At 44.1% G+C, this 18,765-nt stretch overlaps 1 protein-coding gene across 1 annotated transcript in view; it reads left to right on the top strand.

The window, feature by feature from the left end:
* The window catches only part of LOC144603696 (receptor-type tyrosine-protein phosphatase R-like), a 202,582-nt gene that overhangs the window by 55,710 nt on the left and 128,107 nt on the right, over positions 1 to 18,765 (top strand). The window contains exons 5-6 of the mRNA XM_078417335.1: positions 9,622 to 9,732; positions 13,382 to 13,644. Coding sequence (XP_078273461.1) covers positions 9,622 to 9,732; positions 13,382 to 13,644 — 374 coding nt within the window. The remainder of the gene's footprint in view (positions 1 to 9,621; positions 9,733 to 13,381; positions 13,645 to 18,765) is intronic.

The following is an 18,765-nucleotide window of genomic DNA, read 5'->3' as shown; positions in this document are numbered from 1 at the left end:
CACAGGCCATCAGGACTGTTAACTTTTATAACTCCAGGGACTAAATTTTGTCTTCTCTGTATTAACTTTTATTTATATGCTGAAACTGTAATTCTTTTTTGTGCACAATCCGCAAGCATTGCCACTTTCATTTCACTGCACATCGTGTATGTGCATGTGACAAATAGACTTGACTTGACTTCCAGTGACTGCTCCAAATTCCTCCATCCTACTGTCTTTATCCTTGGTAAATACAAAGGAGAAATACCTTGCCCATCTCCTGTGGCTCCATACAGAGGAGACCGCTTTGATTCCTGAGAGGTCCCACTCTCTCGCTCAAGTTACCCTTTTCCCCCTTATGTATTTATAAAATCTTTTGGGATTGTCCTTAATGCTACCCGCCAGAGTTATCTCCTGGCCTCCTTTTTGCCCTTCTGATTTCCTTTTTTAGTTTACTCCTTAGTTCCTGAAACTCCTCCAGGGATGCACATGATCCCAACTGCCTATACCTGTCCCACGCATCCTTCTTGTTTTTGACTAATGTTTCAATCACCCTCATTAGCCAAGCTTCCTTACATTTGCCCTCTTGGCCCATCACTCTAACGGGGACGTACACAACCTGAGATTTCTTCAGTATACCTTTAAAAACATCCCACTTGGCCGATGTTGAATGGGACAGAAACGTTTGGAAAATGAAATGTATTCTTATGGGAAAGCTTATGTTCGTGATGTTAATTTTTATATTGTCTGAGGATGAGAGGCAGAGGAGGGACCAAGGTGGTAGAGGGGGTCCTGGTCATCTTGTCCTGTGGTTTCTCTGTTTACTGGCATACAGAGGTAAACCTCTGCAGTCTGCTAACCTCAGATAAGGCAGAATGGAGCTAGCAGCAGAATGAAGTTCTGTTTGTTCAGCACGATTAAAGTGTTTATTTCCCCGAGTTGAGGCTGCCTTTGTGAAGTTGGGCTTTGCAAGATCAGCTGCATTCATGAATCAAGTGCAGAGGACAAGCCACTTATTGCTGTGGACTATCTCCTTCAGTTGGATCTGTTGGGGTTTGCAGTCCCTTGTCAATAGTCAATAGTCATTTATTTGTCACATACACATAAATGTGCAGTGAAATGAAAAATTACCCGCAGTTCAACAATAAGATCAATAAGAATAATCAATAAAAATGCAATAACACATACAATCATAAACTAACACCAAACAAAAGAAACATCCATCACAGTGAGTCTCCTCCAGTCCCTCCCCACTGTGATGGAAGGCCAGAATGTCTTTTTCTCTTCCCTGCCGTCTTCTCCCGTGGTCAGGCTGTTGAAGTTGCCCCGTCGGGGCGGTCGGGGCTCCCGACATTGAAGCGCCGCGCCGGGCGGAGAAAATCCCACGGCCTATTTCAGGCCTTAACGGACGGTGAAAGGTCCGCGGCGGCCGACCCAAGCCCCACGATTCGGGGCGGACGAAGACGCTGCCGCTGCCGGAGCTCCCGATGTCGGCCCCCACCCAGGGGCCTGCGGGCTTCCCACGTCCAGGCGGCCTGCGCCGAAGCCTCCGGAGATGAGTCGCAGCCGCTCCCACAGCCTCCGAAGGCAGCCAGCGCCGCAGGTGGTGAGTCCGGGCCACGGGCTCTGCGAACCAGAGCTCAGGTGGTCCCAGCCGGAGGCCGCCAGCTCCAGGTGCATGGCCGGTGGTAGGCCGCAGCGGGAACGGAGACACGACATAGAAACAAAGGTCGGGTCTCCGTTCGGGAGAGACAATGTTACAGTTCCCACCCCCCCCCCCCCCCCACCCACATAGCACACAACCACAAACACTACATCATATTTAAACTACAATTAAGACAAAAACAACAAAAAACACAAAAGACAATGGACTGCAGGCAAGCCGCAGCTGCGAGGGCAGCGCTGGGTCCTCAATGCAGATTGGTCATCGCGCGTGTGTGCAGCAGGTATGTGCAGGAGTGTGTGTAGGCATGCATTCAACCGAGCTTTATCTGTTACATATGCAACTGCACAGTGAAAATACTTTTTGCATATTTACATGTATGTGTATCAACTCCCTCAGCCTGCTGTATCTGCAACAGGTTAGTCAGAGTGAGTCAGTAACACAGGCTGTGTTAGCAGCGGTCTGCATCCAGGGACATTTGATCCACCAAGTCTTATTAAAAATTTACTGCTAATGATTCACCATGATGTGCAGTAGCAATCCTGCCAATTCTATGTTGACCTCGTAGATCATTGCCAAATACATGTTCCAAGCCTCTCAATTCCCTCCCTTTTCTGAATACTGCCCCTTTTCTCTTTGGACTGCAGCCTCCCTCTCATATAACACAGAACCGTACAGCACAGGAACAGGCCCTTCAGCCCACAATGTCCGTACCAAACATGATGCCAAGACCAACTTTTCTCTGCCTGCACATAATCCATATCTTGCCATTCCCTGCATATCCAACGGTTCAAAGGGTATTTTATTGTCACGTGTACCAATTAAGGTGCAGTGAAACGCTATTTACCATCCAGTCATACTATAAAAAAGCAACAAATGCATAACCACATAAAAGTTAACATAAGCTTCCACCACAGCGGATTCCCCTCATTCCTCACTGTGATGGAAAGCAATAAAGTCTAATCCTCTTCACTCTTTATTCTCCCACGGACGGGACCGTCGAACCATCTGCAGTCGGGGCGATCGAAGTGCCGCATCCATGCCCTATTCAAAAGTCTCTTGGATGCCACTGGCATATCTGCCTCCACCGCAAGCCCCAGCAGTGTGTGCCAGGCAATCTCCACCCTCTGTTTATATATATTTTTAATTGTACGGACATTTCCTTTAAACTTTGACCCTTTCATCTTAAAGCTATGCTGGGGAAAAGGATTGTCTGTTCGAACCAATCTATGCCTCTCAAATGTATATACTTGTATCAGGTCTCCCCTCAATCTCTGGTGTTCCAGAGAAAACCATCCACGTCTGTCCAACCTCTCCCTGTAGCTAATGTCCCCTAATCCAGGCATCATTTTGGTTAACTGCTTCTGTACCCTTTCCAAAAACCTGCATATCTGTGGAATTCTCTGCCTCAGAAGGCAGTGGAGGCCAATTCTCTGAATGCATTCAAGAGAGAGCTAGATAGAGCTCTTAAGGATAGCGGAGTCAGGGGGTATGGGGAGAAGGCAGGAACGGGGTACTGATTGAGAATGATCAGCCATGATCACATTGAATGGCGGTGCTGGCTCGAAGGGCCGAATGGCCTCCTCCTGCACCTATTGTCTATTGTCTATATCCTTCCTATATTGGAGTGATCAGAACTGCATACAATACTCCAAATGTGGCAAAGTTCTATAAAGCTGCTCTATGACTCTTATGCTCAACCAGTTGAAAATATTGCTGCCAACAGAGTCTATTTGTAAAAAGTAGCTTTTCTCCTTGCGGCTGTAATATTGAAATGAATGGGTCTGTAGAATTTGTACCAGGTTGGAACCAAATCCGGTATCAGATTTTCCAGGGTAAATGCTGGCCAATTCCAGTAACTTTCTGCTCCAAATCATGTTGCAACCAGGAAATCACCAGCATAGCTCTGTTAGTGAATAAGGTCATAAGTGATGGGAGCAGAATTAGGCCATTCGGCCTATCAAGTCTACTATGCCATTCAATCATGGCTGATATATCTCTCCCTCCTTACCCCATTCTCCTGCCTTCTGCTCATAACCCCTGATACACTCAAGAATCTATCTATCTCTGCCTTAAAAATATCCATAGACTTCGCATCCACAGCAAAGAATTCCACAGACGTGGAAAAGAATGCGGCAAAGAATTCCACAGATTCACCACCCTCTGGCTAAAGATTCCTCCTCATCTTCCTAAAAGAACGTCCTTTCATTCTGAGGCTATTTCCCTTGGGCAGTTTACACCCCAGCGGTATGAACATTGACTTCTCTAACTTCAGATTGTCCCTCTCTTCCCCCCCCTCCCAGTTCTCCCACTGTCTTCCTGTCTCCTACTACATCCTATCTTTGTCCCACCCCGTCCCCTGACATCAGTCTGCAGAAGGGTCTCGACCCGAAACGTCACCATTCCTTCTCTCCTGAGATGCTGCCTGACCCGCTGAGTTACTCCAGCATTTTGTGTCTACCTTCATTCTGAGGCTATGAGGCTATGAAGCTCTGGACTCTCCCACTCATGGAAACATCCTCTCCACATCCACTATATCCAGGCCTTTCACTTTTCAGTAAGTTTCAATGAGGTCCCCCCCTCATCCTTCTAAACTCCAGCGAGTACAGGCCCAGTGCCGTTAAACGCTCATCATTTGTTAAATCCCAGGTTCTTGTATTGCGTGGGAATCCCAAACAAGTCAGCTCATAAGTGCTGGAAGCTTTTATGCAAAATCATCACAAACGTTTTTAAACAATGCAATTGTAAGGTGAAAGCTGAACGGCCAGAAATATGCACAAAACACGTAAACTATTGAGGGCCTGTTTCTGCGCCGTATCTCTAGAAGTTTAAAAAAGCATACATTCTACTGGATATTAAAAACGTTTTTTTTTAATGTAAATGAAAACAGGATTGGATCAACTTTATGACACAGCAAGAAACACGTTACTTAATGAGCACATTTAGCAGTCACAGATCAATTAAGTTTAAAACAGGAGCAGACTAGATTTAGTGTGTGCTGATGAGATTGTAAATTTGTACAAGAGTTCACTGCAGCTTATGAATAAATGAACACGGCAGCAGGGATCAGAAGAGCAAGAAAATCATAGCGTAGGAGCATACCGGCAAATAAATTAAGGGAGCAGCAGGCTTGTGGTGAAAGGACGCGTTAATTGGGTCAGGTATGCCAAAAATTATATTTGTATAAAAAGAAATAATGGAGCAGTTGGCATGCAAGAATCGAAATTTTCAAAGAACAGAAAGCATTAAAAACCTTTCAGCCCACAATATCTGCACCGAACATGGTGCCAAGATAAGCTAATCTCATCTGCCTGCACATGATCCATATCACTCCATTCCCTGCAAATCAGGGTGTCTATCTAAAAGCTTCTTAAAAGCCACTATTGTATCTGCCTTGACAATCACTCCTGTCAGCATGTTCCAGTCACCCACCACTCTCTTTCAAAATAACCAGCCCTGCAGATCTCCTTTAAAAATTTGCCCCTCTCGCCTTAAAGCTGTACCCTCTCGTCTTTACGATTTCGATACTGGGGGAAAAAAATTCGGTCTGTTTGCCCCATCTATGCCTCTCATCATTTCAAACACTTCCATCAGGTCTCCCCTCAACCGCCGGCATTCCAGAGAAAACAGAAAATATCGCATGTACAAATGGCGATTGCTGGCCATTCATTACTGACCAAAGTTCACCAAGTCCTCCTCATATCAACATCGTGGGGGGGTCACCATTAAACTTGAAGTCCACTGGACTAGCCCCATAAATACTTCCTCATCTTCTCTTTAACTCTTCCACTAAACGCAACCCAAAGGATGCAAAAACTGTAAAACAAAATCACAATATAATACCACAATAAACATTTCTTGGGAATGATGCATTTTTACATTGAAGGTGCCTGAGAGGACGTGGTTTCCTTGCACACAACTCCATCAGGTCAACGGTGTGGGTCATTAAAAAGATGCGGCATCTCTTCTCTGTGTGGTTCTAAATCTTTGGAACTTTCTGCCACAGAGACTATTGAAGGTTGAGTTATTGAATATATTTAAGAATGAGATAGACAGAATCTTGGATCATAGGGGGAGACCAGTGTAATCGGAAACGGGCAGGAAAGTGAAGTTCAGGCCAAGATGAAATCAGCTTGATTTTATTGTATGTCAGTGCAGCCTTGAGGTGCGGGAAGGAAATATTTCTTGTGTGCGCGATGAAACTTCAGATGCTCAGTAAACAGCTGGTTGTGAGTACGGATATGGAATTCTGCATGAATGCGTTGATGTGTGTTGATTTATTGTGGCTGCGTGCATCAGGCTTGTTTGTATTTCCACAGGCTGGAATCCTTTCAGAGTGGAAGATGGCAAACAGCTCATCACTCCAATAGCTGTTTACTAAAGCTGGCCAGAGGATAGTGGAGCAGGTGGTAATTTGACACCTTTTGAAGATTGAGACTTGAAGAGTCATAATCATACAGCACAGAAACAAGCCCTTTGGCCCAACATCCATTCCAACCAAGACGCCCATCTAAGCTCATCCTATTTTTTCGATTTAAGCCATATCCCCCTCGATCTTTTGTCAGCATGTACCTGTCCAAATGTCTTTTAAATATTATTGTACCTGCCTCTACCACTTTCTCTGGCAGTTTATTCCTTATACCCACACCCTCTGTTTGAAGATACAGCTGCTTTGGTTCCTTTTAAATATTTCCCCTTTCATCTTAAACCATTGCCCTTTCGTTTGCTTCCCCTTCACCTTTTCGTCTTCATGGTTTTATTAACCTCTACAAGCAACTTGGCTGCTGTATTGTGCTTGTGGACAATGCTCAGAGTGCAGATTGGTGGAGGACAATTATTAATTTAAAGGCCAGAGGTCTTGTTTAAATATGGGACGGGTAGTTTTACAACTACAGTAAATTTGGAACACTAAAAAAAAGATGTAATAGGAGATAAAATAAAAACACTTCCGTTTTCTTTCTCCTAGAGTGGCTAATTTGTGTTAATATATACAGAACATTGAGAGCAGGAGGTGGGGCATCATGTTACAACAGTACAAGTCATTGGTTGGACAATAGCCATGTAGAAAGCATTTTATCGGGATGCAACCACGGAGTGGTTTGGGAACAGCTCCATCCAAGACCACAAGAAATTGCAGAGAGTTGTGGACGCAGCCCAGACCATCACACAAACCTACCTCCCTTCCATTGACTCCATTTGCACACCATGCTGCCTCGGCAAGGCCAGCAGCATAATCAAGGATGAGTCTCACCCCAGTCACTCCCTCTTATCCCCTCTCCCATCAGGCAAGAAGTATCGAAGAGTGAAATTCCACACCTCCAGTTTCACGGGCAGTTTCTTCCCTGCTGTTATCAGACAACTGAAACACCTTACCAGCAACTAAAGAGCAGTCTGAGTTACTATCTACCTCATTGGAGACTCTCGGACTATCTTTGATCGAACTTTACAGGGCTTTATCTTGCTTTAAACGTGATTCCCATTTTTCTCTTTATTATGTGTCCATACACTGGGAATGGTTCGATTGTAATCGTGCATTGTCTTTCCGCTGACTAGTTAGCCTGCAACAAAGGATTTTCACTGCATCTCGGTGCACATGACTGTAGTTTTTCCACTGTACCTCGGTACATGCGACAATAAACTAAACATATGTGGTAGTGTGTTTGGGATGGATGTCATTAAGCTGGAAACAGAATGAGCACAAGAGGCTCATGAAGATGTTACCAGGATTGGATTGTTTGCATTATAAGGAGAGTATGGATAGGCTGGGGCTTTTCCCTTGGAATGTAGGAGGCCGAGGACTGACTTTATATAGGTACATATAGAGGTACATAGACTTTATAGAGGTACTTTATAAAACCATGAGGGATGCATGTTGATGTTAGAGTGAAGGGTGAGTCAGCTGGGAGTAAGCACGCCTGGATGAAGAGAGAAATTGAGGCTTTGGTCAGGAAAAAAGAAGGCAGAAATGCATGCCTATCTATCCTGGCAGCCAGGTATAGGCAGCTGGAATCAAATGCATCCCTGGAGGAATTTAGGGGACTGAGGAGTATACTTAAGAAGAAAGTCAAAAAGGGGGCAAGAGATAGCACAGGCAGATAAAATTAAGGAGAATCCAAAGAGATGTTATAAGTACATGAAGGGAAAGAGCATAGTTGGAGAGAGAATAGGGCCTCTCAGAAACCACTGTGGCGAGCTATGTGTGGTGCAGAGGGAGATGAGCAGGACCCTTGATGAATGTTTATCCTTTGTTATTACTGTGGAGAAAACAAAAGGCTAGGGAACCTGGGGAGTTAATGGAGATATCTTGAGGACAGTCCACATTACGGTTGAGGAGGTGATTTTCAGAAACTATTTCATGGGTGATATCAAAGCAAAGAAGAGCTGAGTGGGCTTAACCCAGTTTGCAAAAATAAACAGTCAAACAATATTCTCCTTAATTATACTGCCATTACTTAATTTTTTTTTGTTCCTTAGTTAGTTTTGAGCCCTGACGAGGTGAGACAAACGGAATGGAATTGACAATCAATGAGAAGAGAACTCCTTCTCTTGCAGAAAGCAAAATGTTGTTTTGGTGTCTGCACCCCTCTCCCCAGAGCAGTCATTATGAAAGTGGTTTTGCAGAATTGGTGTTAATTGGTGTAAGGTTCAACCGATGAAGACCCATTACCAAATATGTTTTGTTCTTGTCGATTTCAGCAGTTTATCACAGTGACTGATAGAGAAACAATATCGCATCGTCAATGAGAGAAATAATTGGGAATAGGTTTGTCTTTGTGTCCATTTCTTCCTTTCTATCAACAACGGAGACATTTTTTGACTTTGCTGTTTGTAAGCATGATAAGTGTAGTACCAAGACATGGTGCCATCAACACATCAGTCATATACTCACTGATGATTAATAAACTGAACCATACATCGAAACAAAGAAACATAGAAAAATAGGTGCAGGAGTAGGCCATTCGGCCCTTCGAGCCAGCACCGCCATTCAATATGATCATGGCTGATCATCTAAAATCAGTACTCTGTTCCTGCTTTTTCCGTCTGAAGAAGGGTCTCGACCTGAAAGGTCACCTATCCCTTCTCTACTGAGATGCTGCCTGACCTGCTGAGTTACTCCAGCATTTTGTGATACCCCATATCCCTTGATTCCTTTAGCCCTAAGAGCTAAATCTAACTCTCTAAACTAACTGCAAAACATTACCTGGGTGAAACTGCTTTGCCTGTGTAGATTTTGGATGAGGAGGTCCAATTGCAAGGATGGGTTCAGAGGATGGTCAGAAATGAATATGGGATCCTGAATATGGGATTCAGAAGTAAAGGAATAAAGATCAAAAGCAGGTGAAGTAATATTGAGCCTTGTTGGTCGCAACTAGAATATTTCTCCAAAGCAATTTCCTTCATGTACGATTCAAGGTGTTGTTGTAAGCTGATCTGTATCCATCATAGGATGGAGTTTGAAGATAGACACAAAATGCTAGAGTAACTCAGCAGGACAGGCAGCATCTCTAGAGAGAAGGAATGAGTGATGTTTCGGGTCGAGACCCTTCTTCACCCAGTGATGATCCCTTCTCCTATCTCCATTGGTTCCCCTCCTCATGGACTCCCCCCCAGTCGGCCTTCTACCCTCTTTAAATCTTTTTATTTCTAACTGATGGCATGACATCAACCATCATACTCTGCAGCAACCCTGACAATTCTTTGTTCCTTCCTACACATAGGATGTAGTTTGACTTTGTTCAAAATTGTTTTAGCAGTTAATTATTCGGGGAATTACATTTCAAAATACGATCAGTAAAAGTATTTTTGGCAAGGTGATCTGCTTGAATTGTATTTTATTGTGGTTATTAAGACTGACATGTGCATGTGTTACATCTTCACTGCAGTGAAGGAAAGATCAAACAGGTCAGTAAACAGTTAACAGAAAATTAGCCCAGCAGCTATTTACTCAGGCCTGATGGCCATCATTTGCTTGATTTCAGAAAAATGCTTTGCATGGAGAACACAGGAGAGATGGCGTGTGGAACAAGGAAGGTGTCTACACTGTTGTCATTTTCCTCACTGCCTTTGTTATTATCATTACGTGTTTGATGGTAAGTGTCCTTTCTCCTTGCCGACTTTCTGCAATTTATTATGTTAGCATATTCCAGTTTTTAAACTTTGGGCAACACACTGGTGTAGCTGGTAGAGCCGCTAGCTCACAGCGCCAGAGACCTGGGTTTGATCCTGACCTCTGATGTAGTCTGTGTAGGGTTTGCATGTTCTCCCTGTGACATTTTGAGTTTCCTCCCGGTGCTCTGGATTCCTCCCACATCTCAAAGACATGTGGGTTTGTAGGTTAATTGGACTCTTTAAATTGCCCCCAGAGTGTAGGGAGTGGATGTGAAATTGGGATACCATAGAACTAGTGTGATTGGGTGATCAATGGACAGCATGGACTTGGCTGGCTGAAGGGCCTGTTTCCATGCTGTATCTTTCAATAAATGTCCTAACAGTCAGTTGTTGTTGTTATTGTCACTGAATGGTGAGAATTTCCATCATGCAATGTTCATCATGCTTATTTACACATGTTTTTAAAAAGCAACTGCTGGAGTGTACTGCTCCAATGTTTTTTTTGTAAACCAGCATCTGCAGTTCCATGTTTCTACATTTAACTGCTGGAGGAATTCAGCAGGTCAGACAGCATCCGTGTTACTGCTCATTCCATTGAGTTCATCCAGCAGTTTGCTATTTCCTCCGGCTTCGTCTTTTGCATCTCTTGTATACAAGAGTATTGTTTCAGTTTGGGAGGAATTACAAAATGAGTTTTGCTACTAGTTTCCGTGTATTTGTTCAATTATGTTTAGACCAAATTTTAATTTAAGTATGTTGAATCAATACTTCCAAAGAGGTGTTCCTCCCCATTGGTTTTCTCCCACATTCCAAAGACATGCAGGTTTGTAGGTTAATTGGCTTTTGTAAATTGTCCCCAGTGTGTACAATAGAATTAGTGTAAGGGCGATTGCTGGCTGGCGTGGACTTGGTGGGTCAACAGAGCCTGTTTCCACGCCGGATCTCTAAAACTAAAGATAATTTTTTCTTGGAGACCCAGGCAGCTAAATTTGAAAAGCTCAGTGAGTGTTACAAAGGTTGTGTTGTGTGACTGACCCATGTCTGTCGATTACGATGCAGATTTTGTGTTGCCTGTGGACTTCAATAATTTCAGCATTTGATAGTTGCAAATTTTCAGCTGATTTGTAGGATGAGCCAACCAAAATCAGCATCCTCTCCAAGACCAACATCCCTAGATTGAGACCCGAAACCGCTCTCAGTCACTACATTGAGTTGGCTTTCTCGTTTGAGTAATACCATACTCCCAAATCATTCACTGTTGTGGGAGGATATTACTGGGTGGACAGAGAAGAAGTTTCAAGGATGTGCTCAAAGTTTCTTGAAAAATTCCAACATCCACACTGATCCCAGGAAATCTCTGATTCATGATCACTCAAAGTGGAGAAGGAGCATTCAGGGAGGCATTGAAGACTTTGGGGCCATGTGCTGGAGAACACACAAGCCCTAAGTATGTGGTAGAAGGAGTGTAGTACCACACAAACCCCACCCATCCCTCTGTTCCATCCAACACCTCTCACCCACTCTCTGAAACTACAGTTTCGTCATCGGTCATGGAAGTGGGTCATCCTCGAACTCGGAGGACTGGATGAGAAGAAGAAGAAAAAGAAAGTAGGATGAATTAGCAGGAGGACATTGTGAGAAGTTATTTCCACCCAAAGGAAGCATGAGACCAGAAACTGACCTGGAGTAGCCATCTACACAATGTGGTAACAAGAGCTCCTCAAGGGCTAGGAATCCTGAGATGCGTAACTCACTTCCTAACTCCCCAATGCCTCTCCATCATCTACAAAACTCGTCAAGAGTGTGGCAACTCCCCCCCATCCACACTTGTTACTTATTGTGCTCTACATGGCCTCTCCCAGGAAGAATACATACTGTATTCCGAGGGGGGTGCCTGTGAACAACTGGTTCATGCAGAAGCCTTGAAATCAGAAGAAAATTCTTCAGCACCTGCCCCAAGAATCCCTGTAGACCTTTGCAACCAGAAACAACTGCACAAAGCATCAAGCAATTGTTGAGTTTTTCCAACAGCCATGAGCACCTATTTCAGGTTGATTGCTAATTGGTTTACGATCCCTTTGAATAGCACAACTGGGGAGTCCTTCAGCCGTATGAGCTCAGCTAATGGTATCAGCTGGAGTGTTGTGCTCTGATTAGGCCGCTCTGTTGTACATTAGCTTTGCAGGCTGCTTGATGACTTCATCTGCCTTAAACAGATTCAGAAAATGCTGGGAATATGTAGCAGGCCAGGTCACATCTATGGGAAGAGAAGTCGAGTGAACATTTCAGATTGGCGACCTTTTGCTAGAACTGAAAAGGAGATGAGAAGCTTTAAAGCTTTAATTCTGATGAAGATCTCTGACCTGATACATTGCATCTGTGTCTTTCCCTTCCTTTCCTGATATATTGACTCTGTTTCTCTTCCCTCGAGTGTATCTTAATCTGCTGAGTACTTCTTTTTTAATGCTCCCTCATGTTACCTTTATATCTGATGCTTTGGTGTTCTCACCTTCCGGACACTGGCAGGCCAATTGTGGCCTTCTAATACATGTTTCTAAATGCTTTGCTATCTTTGGGCCATCTGTATATTTCGGGGCACGGTGAGAGTTACCTTCATGGTGTTTTGTTGCCTCACCCACTTCACGTTGACTACAGAGCAACGAGCAGAATCAGGGCTGGAGACGAGGCACCCCCTCACACATCAAGTGGAACAATCAAAGCCTAGCTCATCACGAGCATCTTAACAACTGTCAATAAAAGCTTGGTGGAGCGTTATCTGCTTCTATGGGTTGTGGGACAAGCCAAATGTAGAACAGAAATTGGGAGAATTCCTCTATTCCTTTGTTGTTACATTGCTGATGGTATGCATTACATGAACTTACTTAATGTGAAATATTAAACAAATACAAGTGATCCTGTTTGTCATCTCCTCTGTCCCAACAATCCTGTCCACCCATATGTCTGCCATAATGTAAAGGACCTAGGAGAGTGTAATGTTTAGATACAAGGAACTGCAGATGTTGGTTTACAAAAAAAGATGCTGGAGTAACTCGGCGGGTCAGGCAGCATCCCTGGAGAACTTGAATGGGTGACATTCTGGGTCGGGACCCTTCTTGAGACTGATTGTAGGGGGTGGGGGGAAGATATTAATTCCGCATGATTTGACTAATTAATTTCATCATGAAATGATTATATCAACAGCATGATTTTAATATCATGCATTCACAACTCCCCCCCCCCCCCCCCCCACCTCTCCGCCCCCACAATCAGTCTAAAGAAGGGCCCTTACCTAAAACGTCACTTGTGCATGTTCTCCAGGGATGCTGCCTGGCCCCCTGAGCTACTCCACCACTTTGTGTCTTCGAGTGTAATGTTTGGTGTTTACTGTTATGTATCCCCAGCATTATAAAGCTGTGTAGTGGACATGAAAGGACAGACTTTTATATTTTCTATTGATAATTGCATTACTTTCATCTGTAAAATCCTGATATTAATGCCTTGCTGTTGATATCATCGCTCCATGATGAATTTAGTATGTCAGCTCATCCTGAATTAACATTAAGTTTATCAATGAATACTGATCACCAGACCATTTCTCCTTGCCTAAATAATACATTTGTACTTTTCCAGTTTCTGTACAGGTTGAAGGAGAAACTTAAATTTCAAATCAGCCAGGATAAGCAACAGCATCAACCGGTCAACCTTGCTTCCATTCCCGTTCAGCAGCTGCAGGCTGACATCAAGGTTGCCAACAGCATGGTGCAGCCCCAGCCCCATTCAGGTGCCGTGATCGTCAATATTGATCCGCAGGGTCGGCCCGCACCGGAGACCAAACCTTGCGTGGCATTGGGGCCCTCTCCATTCAAAATGAAGCCAGCCTGCCTTCAGGAAAGGTAAAAACAAAAGCTTGAACGAAAACATTAAAACGATAAGTGAACTGCAAATCCCTGCTTTATGACACACTTAGAAAGGAAGATTTAATTATTTACAGGATCTGGGTGTCAGTACCAAGACTGCCAATTATTGTCCTACCTTATTAGCCCTCAGTTTTCTGGGCCATTTATGAGCTTCATGTGTATTTCACTGTACCTGATCATAAACTAGTCGCATCTGATCTGAATACTTAATGTCGAATATGCACCCAGCCAGAAAACAACAAGGATGGATCTTTGTAACAAACCAACAGCCCACAGTACAATTGCTGCGATTTTAATTCACGATTGATTTAATAATTTAATTCTAAATTTCCTACCTGTCATGGTGGGATTTGGGATGAATAATCTGGACCCTCAGACATAAGTCAATTGAAAACAACAAGGCTATTGGACTTCAGTACAAATTAATTAAAATTAAAAACTAAACGGAGACTCGACACCAGTTATAAATGACTAGACCAAGTGGACCCGTTGGGCCCACAACTCATTGCGTTGCCATTGGGATGTAGGGGAAAAATCGCACTTTTTTCGTTAAAAGAAATGGCTTTATAAAATAAAAATAAAAATCTCAATGAAAATCGCGATTTTTCTGTGAAATGGTGGTGTTTTCTGCTTTGGTCTAGCACCTTCCCCTCCCTCACTCCATCCCCTCAACCCCCCTTCTTCCCCACCCACTCCCCCCCTTCCCCTCCCACTCCCCAGTTACCCACTCCATCCCCCCTTATCTCCACCCCCCTCCATTCTTAGGGGCTCTCCGGCAGCGCCGCCATTCACGCCCGTCGGGTTTCCATGGTGACGTGGAACATGGAGGTATTACTGCGCATGGGCGGCTGACGGGCACAGCAAGTGGAAAAGGGATTTATTAAAATTTCAAATTGTGAATAACAAAATATAACAATTTGAACATTAATAGGATTTCTTGATGCAGGAATTTTCAGCATCATTTCCCCTTTTCACAACAGGAAGGAGTTGTCGAAAATCGGCACAACAAAAGGTAAGAATGCTGCCAAAAGGCTCATCGTTCTTTTTGCATAGATCTCAAAGAGTTCTGTCCACCGCTTCAAAGCTCTCCCTCCTAATCATCGGGCACTCATCCCAAACAATCAGTCTCACACTCCTGATCAAATGAACCATGTTGGAGTTCTTCTCAATGTTGCACATTGTATTATCAGTCACTTCGATGGGTATCTTGAATCGAGAATGTGCAGTTCTTCCACCAGGCATCAATGTATTGCTATACCAGAGGATACTACAGCAAAAGCAACATCAACGACCTCGAACTTTGGAGAGGATCAAATTGGTGAGAATTGTTTTGCCCATTCCTGCTGGTGTATCAATGAAAAACATTGAAGGAACATTCCTTTCCAAGCAGCTGCACACATGGTCATACACTGCTCTTTGCTCAGCATTCAGCAGAGGCTCCTTCTCTTCAACAAACCACTGTTGTTCAGGTCTATTGTACTGCAGTTCACTCAGCAATTCTGGATTGTCACCATCAAGGTTCATTCTTCCATGTCTTGGTAGTGGCACATGAAAGTATCCCAGTGTCTTGTTGTAATTGACAAGCTTGTCTTGAATATACAACAGAGCCTGATCATGATGCCTCTCATCAATCATGATATTTGGATCATTGATTGTTCTCCGTTCTCCTTGATGATAATCTTCAGACATTGAATTCTTGAAACGATCCCATAATTGTCGAGAAGAGTTGATCTCAGCAATCGTCAGCAAAACAAACAGATCTCCCTTCCTCGGGGAGTCTTGTCCACTCAGCATCTTCCATCGTCTGTTGCCAATGGTCGTCAGTTTGCAACAAACCTCTTTCTATGCAGACGTCTTTGAAGGAAGGAAGAATATGTCCGTCATGTGTCCTCGATGAATCGAAGGATACTGGCCCTTTTACGTGATGGAGAATCAGTCTCAAGTAGTAGAGGTCACATCTTGGAGAAACAGTATACACTCGTCCCAGAACGTTTCCTTCAAAAATACCTGGAAAATCTTCCACTATCTTCCTAAACTTCCTTCTTTGCCATTACTTATTGTTCCATGTGTAAAATCAGGGTATATTAGCGTAGTACAGTGTTCTTGCAAATTGATCTCGAGAACACAATTCCATGAATTCAGTTAAAGTTGTTCTCGTGATATCCTCATTTCTCACCAGCCGGTGATGGCTGGGTGGGGGCTGAAGGCTCAGTGGTGACGGCAGCGATGGAAACGCCTGGGGTTTAGAGCGGCAGCGGGAGCAGCGATGGCCATGATGGAGACGCCCTGGGTTTAGAACGGCAGTGGGAGCAGCGGCGGCGGCATGATGGCTCAGCGGAGCTGGAGAGCGCGGCGGCCATGATGGAGATGCCCAGGGTTTAGAGCGGGAAGGAGAAGCATTAGCAGCGCGATGGATCAGCGGGGCTCTGGGGCCTAGCAGTGAAGGAGACGCCCGGGGTTTGCACCGGCGGCAGCGGTGATGGCGGGGACTCTGGGGCGGAGCGGCGGTCATGATGGAGACGCCCGGGGTTTGGAGCGGCGGCGGTGATGCTCCCCCCACTTGGGCCGCGGAACCAAATGGGCATCTGGCGGGAAGTGGGAGCTGAACGAAAATGACGACCCTTCCCCCAACTGCGCACGCGCAGTCACCCGGCGGCCATCTTACGTATGTGTAGGTGCTGGTCTGGCGGCCATCTTACATGAGGACCGCCCCCAACTGCGCATGCGCTGGTTTTAAAAAACTTTAAAATGTGAATAACATTTAAAATATAACTCCAATTTCAATAAAACGACCATTTTTACCATTAAAGCGATGACGGTGAATAAAGTTGGCCTAAAAATGTCGCACTATCTTGTACAGTTTTGGCTGAAGTTCAGTCACAAACAAACAAGAGTTTTAGTATATAGATAATTGAACATGTTTTAGAATATTTTTGCAAGGGCTTGACAGATTTAGTTTTAACTAGACCAATTGGACCTTTTGGGCCCAAACCTCTCCTATATTGGTGCAGCACCCTCTCCTCCCCCCCCCCCCCCCCCCCTCCCACCACTCCCCCCTCCCTCCCTTGGAGATAGATTTAAACTTTAAAATGTGAATAACTTTAAAAATATTACACCGATTTAACGAAACTTCTTCCATTAGCACCAAAGGGACGACGGTGAGTAAGGTGGACCTAAAATTGTTGCGCTATCGTGTATCGTTTTGGCTGTAGTTCAGGAACAAACAAACAAACAAACAAATTAGAGTTTTAGTATATAGATTAGGGACAATTAAAGGATTTATTATAGATGAGGTGCCAACATGAGGGTGATTTCCATCCAATTTATAATTTTACTTGATCTGCAAAAGGAAGTTGGATGGTGTAGCTCTATAATATGTCACACATCCAGTGAGAACACGATGTGTACGCCTGCTTTATCTTAATGGTCAGACTTTATTTACTTGTTTTTAGGAATCTAGTTTGAACCAAACCCGATCACATGAATCTTAAGAGTTCAATGGTGCTTTATTGTTAACTGAAAACACACGGTGAAATTATTTCCTTACGTACAGTTCAGTGAAGTATTGCCACATCTAAGCAAAATCTTCGATTAGTGAAGTCCACTGAGACCGCATGCAAGAGGCACCAGTTTTTGGGCATCATTTCCAAAGTCCAGTCCGCGCTCTGGGTCTTACAAGTAGCGCCCTATCCGAGCAGGCTGCTGCAGGGCCTCCAGAGGGCGCCGTCCTTGGACGTGTGAATCGACCCGTGAACCAATGTCCCCTTCCTCATCTGTCCAGCTTTGCAAGGTACAGAAAATGATGGAGGTGGAGAAGAACAAAGAACAAGAAAGGAACGCCTATTGTAGGGGAACTTCATTGTTAAAGCCGATATTGTGATATTGCCTCTGTTGGCAGGGATGGGATTCTATGAAAGGCATAAATAGGGTTGGCAGTCAGAGCCTTGCTCCCAGGGTGGAAATGTCCAACACTAAGCGCAGAGCTATATGGTGAGAGGGGGAAAGTTCAATGGAGATGTGCGGGGCAAGTTTCATAAACAAAGATTAGTGGAACGCATTGCCAGAGGTGGTGGTCGTGGTGGAGACAGATACGATGGTGGCTTTCAAGATGCTTTTAGAAAGGCAAATGGAAGTGCAGGGAATAGGATATGGATTATGTACAGGCAGATGAGAACAGTTTATTTTGGCATCATGTTTGCAACAAACATTGTGGTCTGAAGGGCCTGTTCATGTGCAGAGAGAACAGTCTCTATTCTATGTTCTAACCATCTTGCAGTGACTAGGAATGGATCCTTAGTTGCATTTAACACTTCCCTCCACACCACCACCTCACTTCAAGTGAGAAACCGCCAGGGGTAGCTTGATCCGCTGAATCCACAGGGAAAGACCATTTGAACAGCTGAACCACTCAAACAAAAGCAGCTGCAAATCACGTTTGCTGTAACCAATTACCACTGTAAATAACCGTGTTGCAAATCTTTACACAGAGGATTAAGAGGCTTCATTGTCGTTCATCATTGAGGCTGAAATTGTCAACATTTCAAAATGAAACATGAACATTTTATATTTTTGGTTTTAGTTCATATTGCAGGTACTTTAGATTTTGTTCGTCTTTGGCAAAATATTCAGTTATTTAATCCAAATGCAATCAATGTTCACTTTCTGTCCTGTAACAAGATAAAAATAGATAGTAGTAATGACACGACATTCAGTTTTTAACTTGATATTTCATTGGCACAACCTTTGTCGTGTGCCTATGGCTATGGTTTTATATGTAGCTTTGTGTGTGAACTGACCTTGGTCCTTTGGACAGGAGAGTCACCATGCTTCTGCTCTGCGGCAATTTAAATTCGCAACTTGCAAAATATTAAAAGTGATGCTTTGCAAGCAAAACTTTTTCAGTCAGAGAGTTGTGAATCTGTGGAATTCTCTGCCTCAGAAGGCAGTGGAGGCCAATTCTCTGAATGCATTCAAGAGAGAGCTAGATAGAGCTCTTAAGGATAGCGGAGTCAGGGGGTATGGGGAGAAGGCAGGAACAGGGTACTGATTGAGAATGATCAGCCATGATCACATTGAATGGTGGTGCTGGCTCGAAGG

Source organism: Rhinoraja longicauda, chromosome 20, assembly GCF_053455715.1.
Source record: "Rhinoraja longicauda isolate Sanriku21f chromosome 20, sRhiLon1.1, whole genome shotgun sequence".
Lineage (NCBI taxonomy): Eukaryota > Metazoa > Chordata > Chondrichthyes > Rajiformes > Arhynchobatidae > Rhinoraja > Rhinoraja longicauda.
Note: the sequence above shows the minus strand (reverse complement) of the source record. Positions and strands in the feature narration are given on the sequence as shown.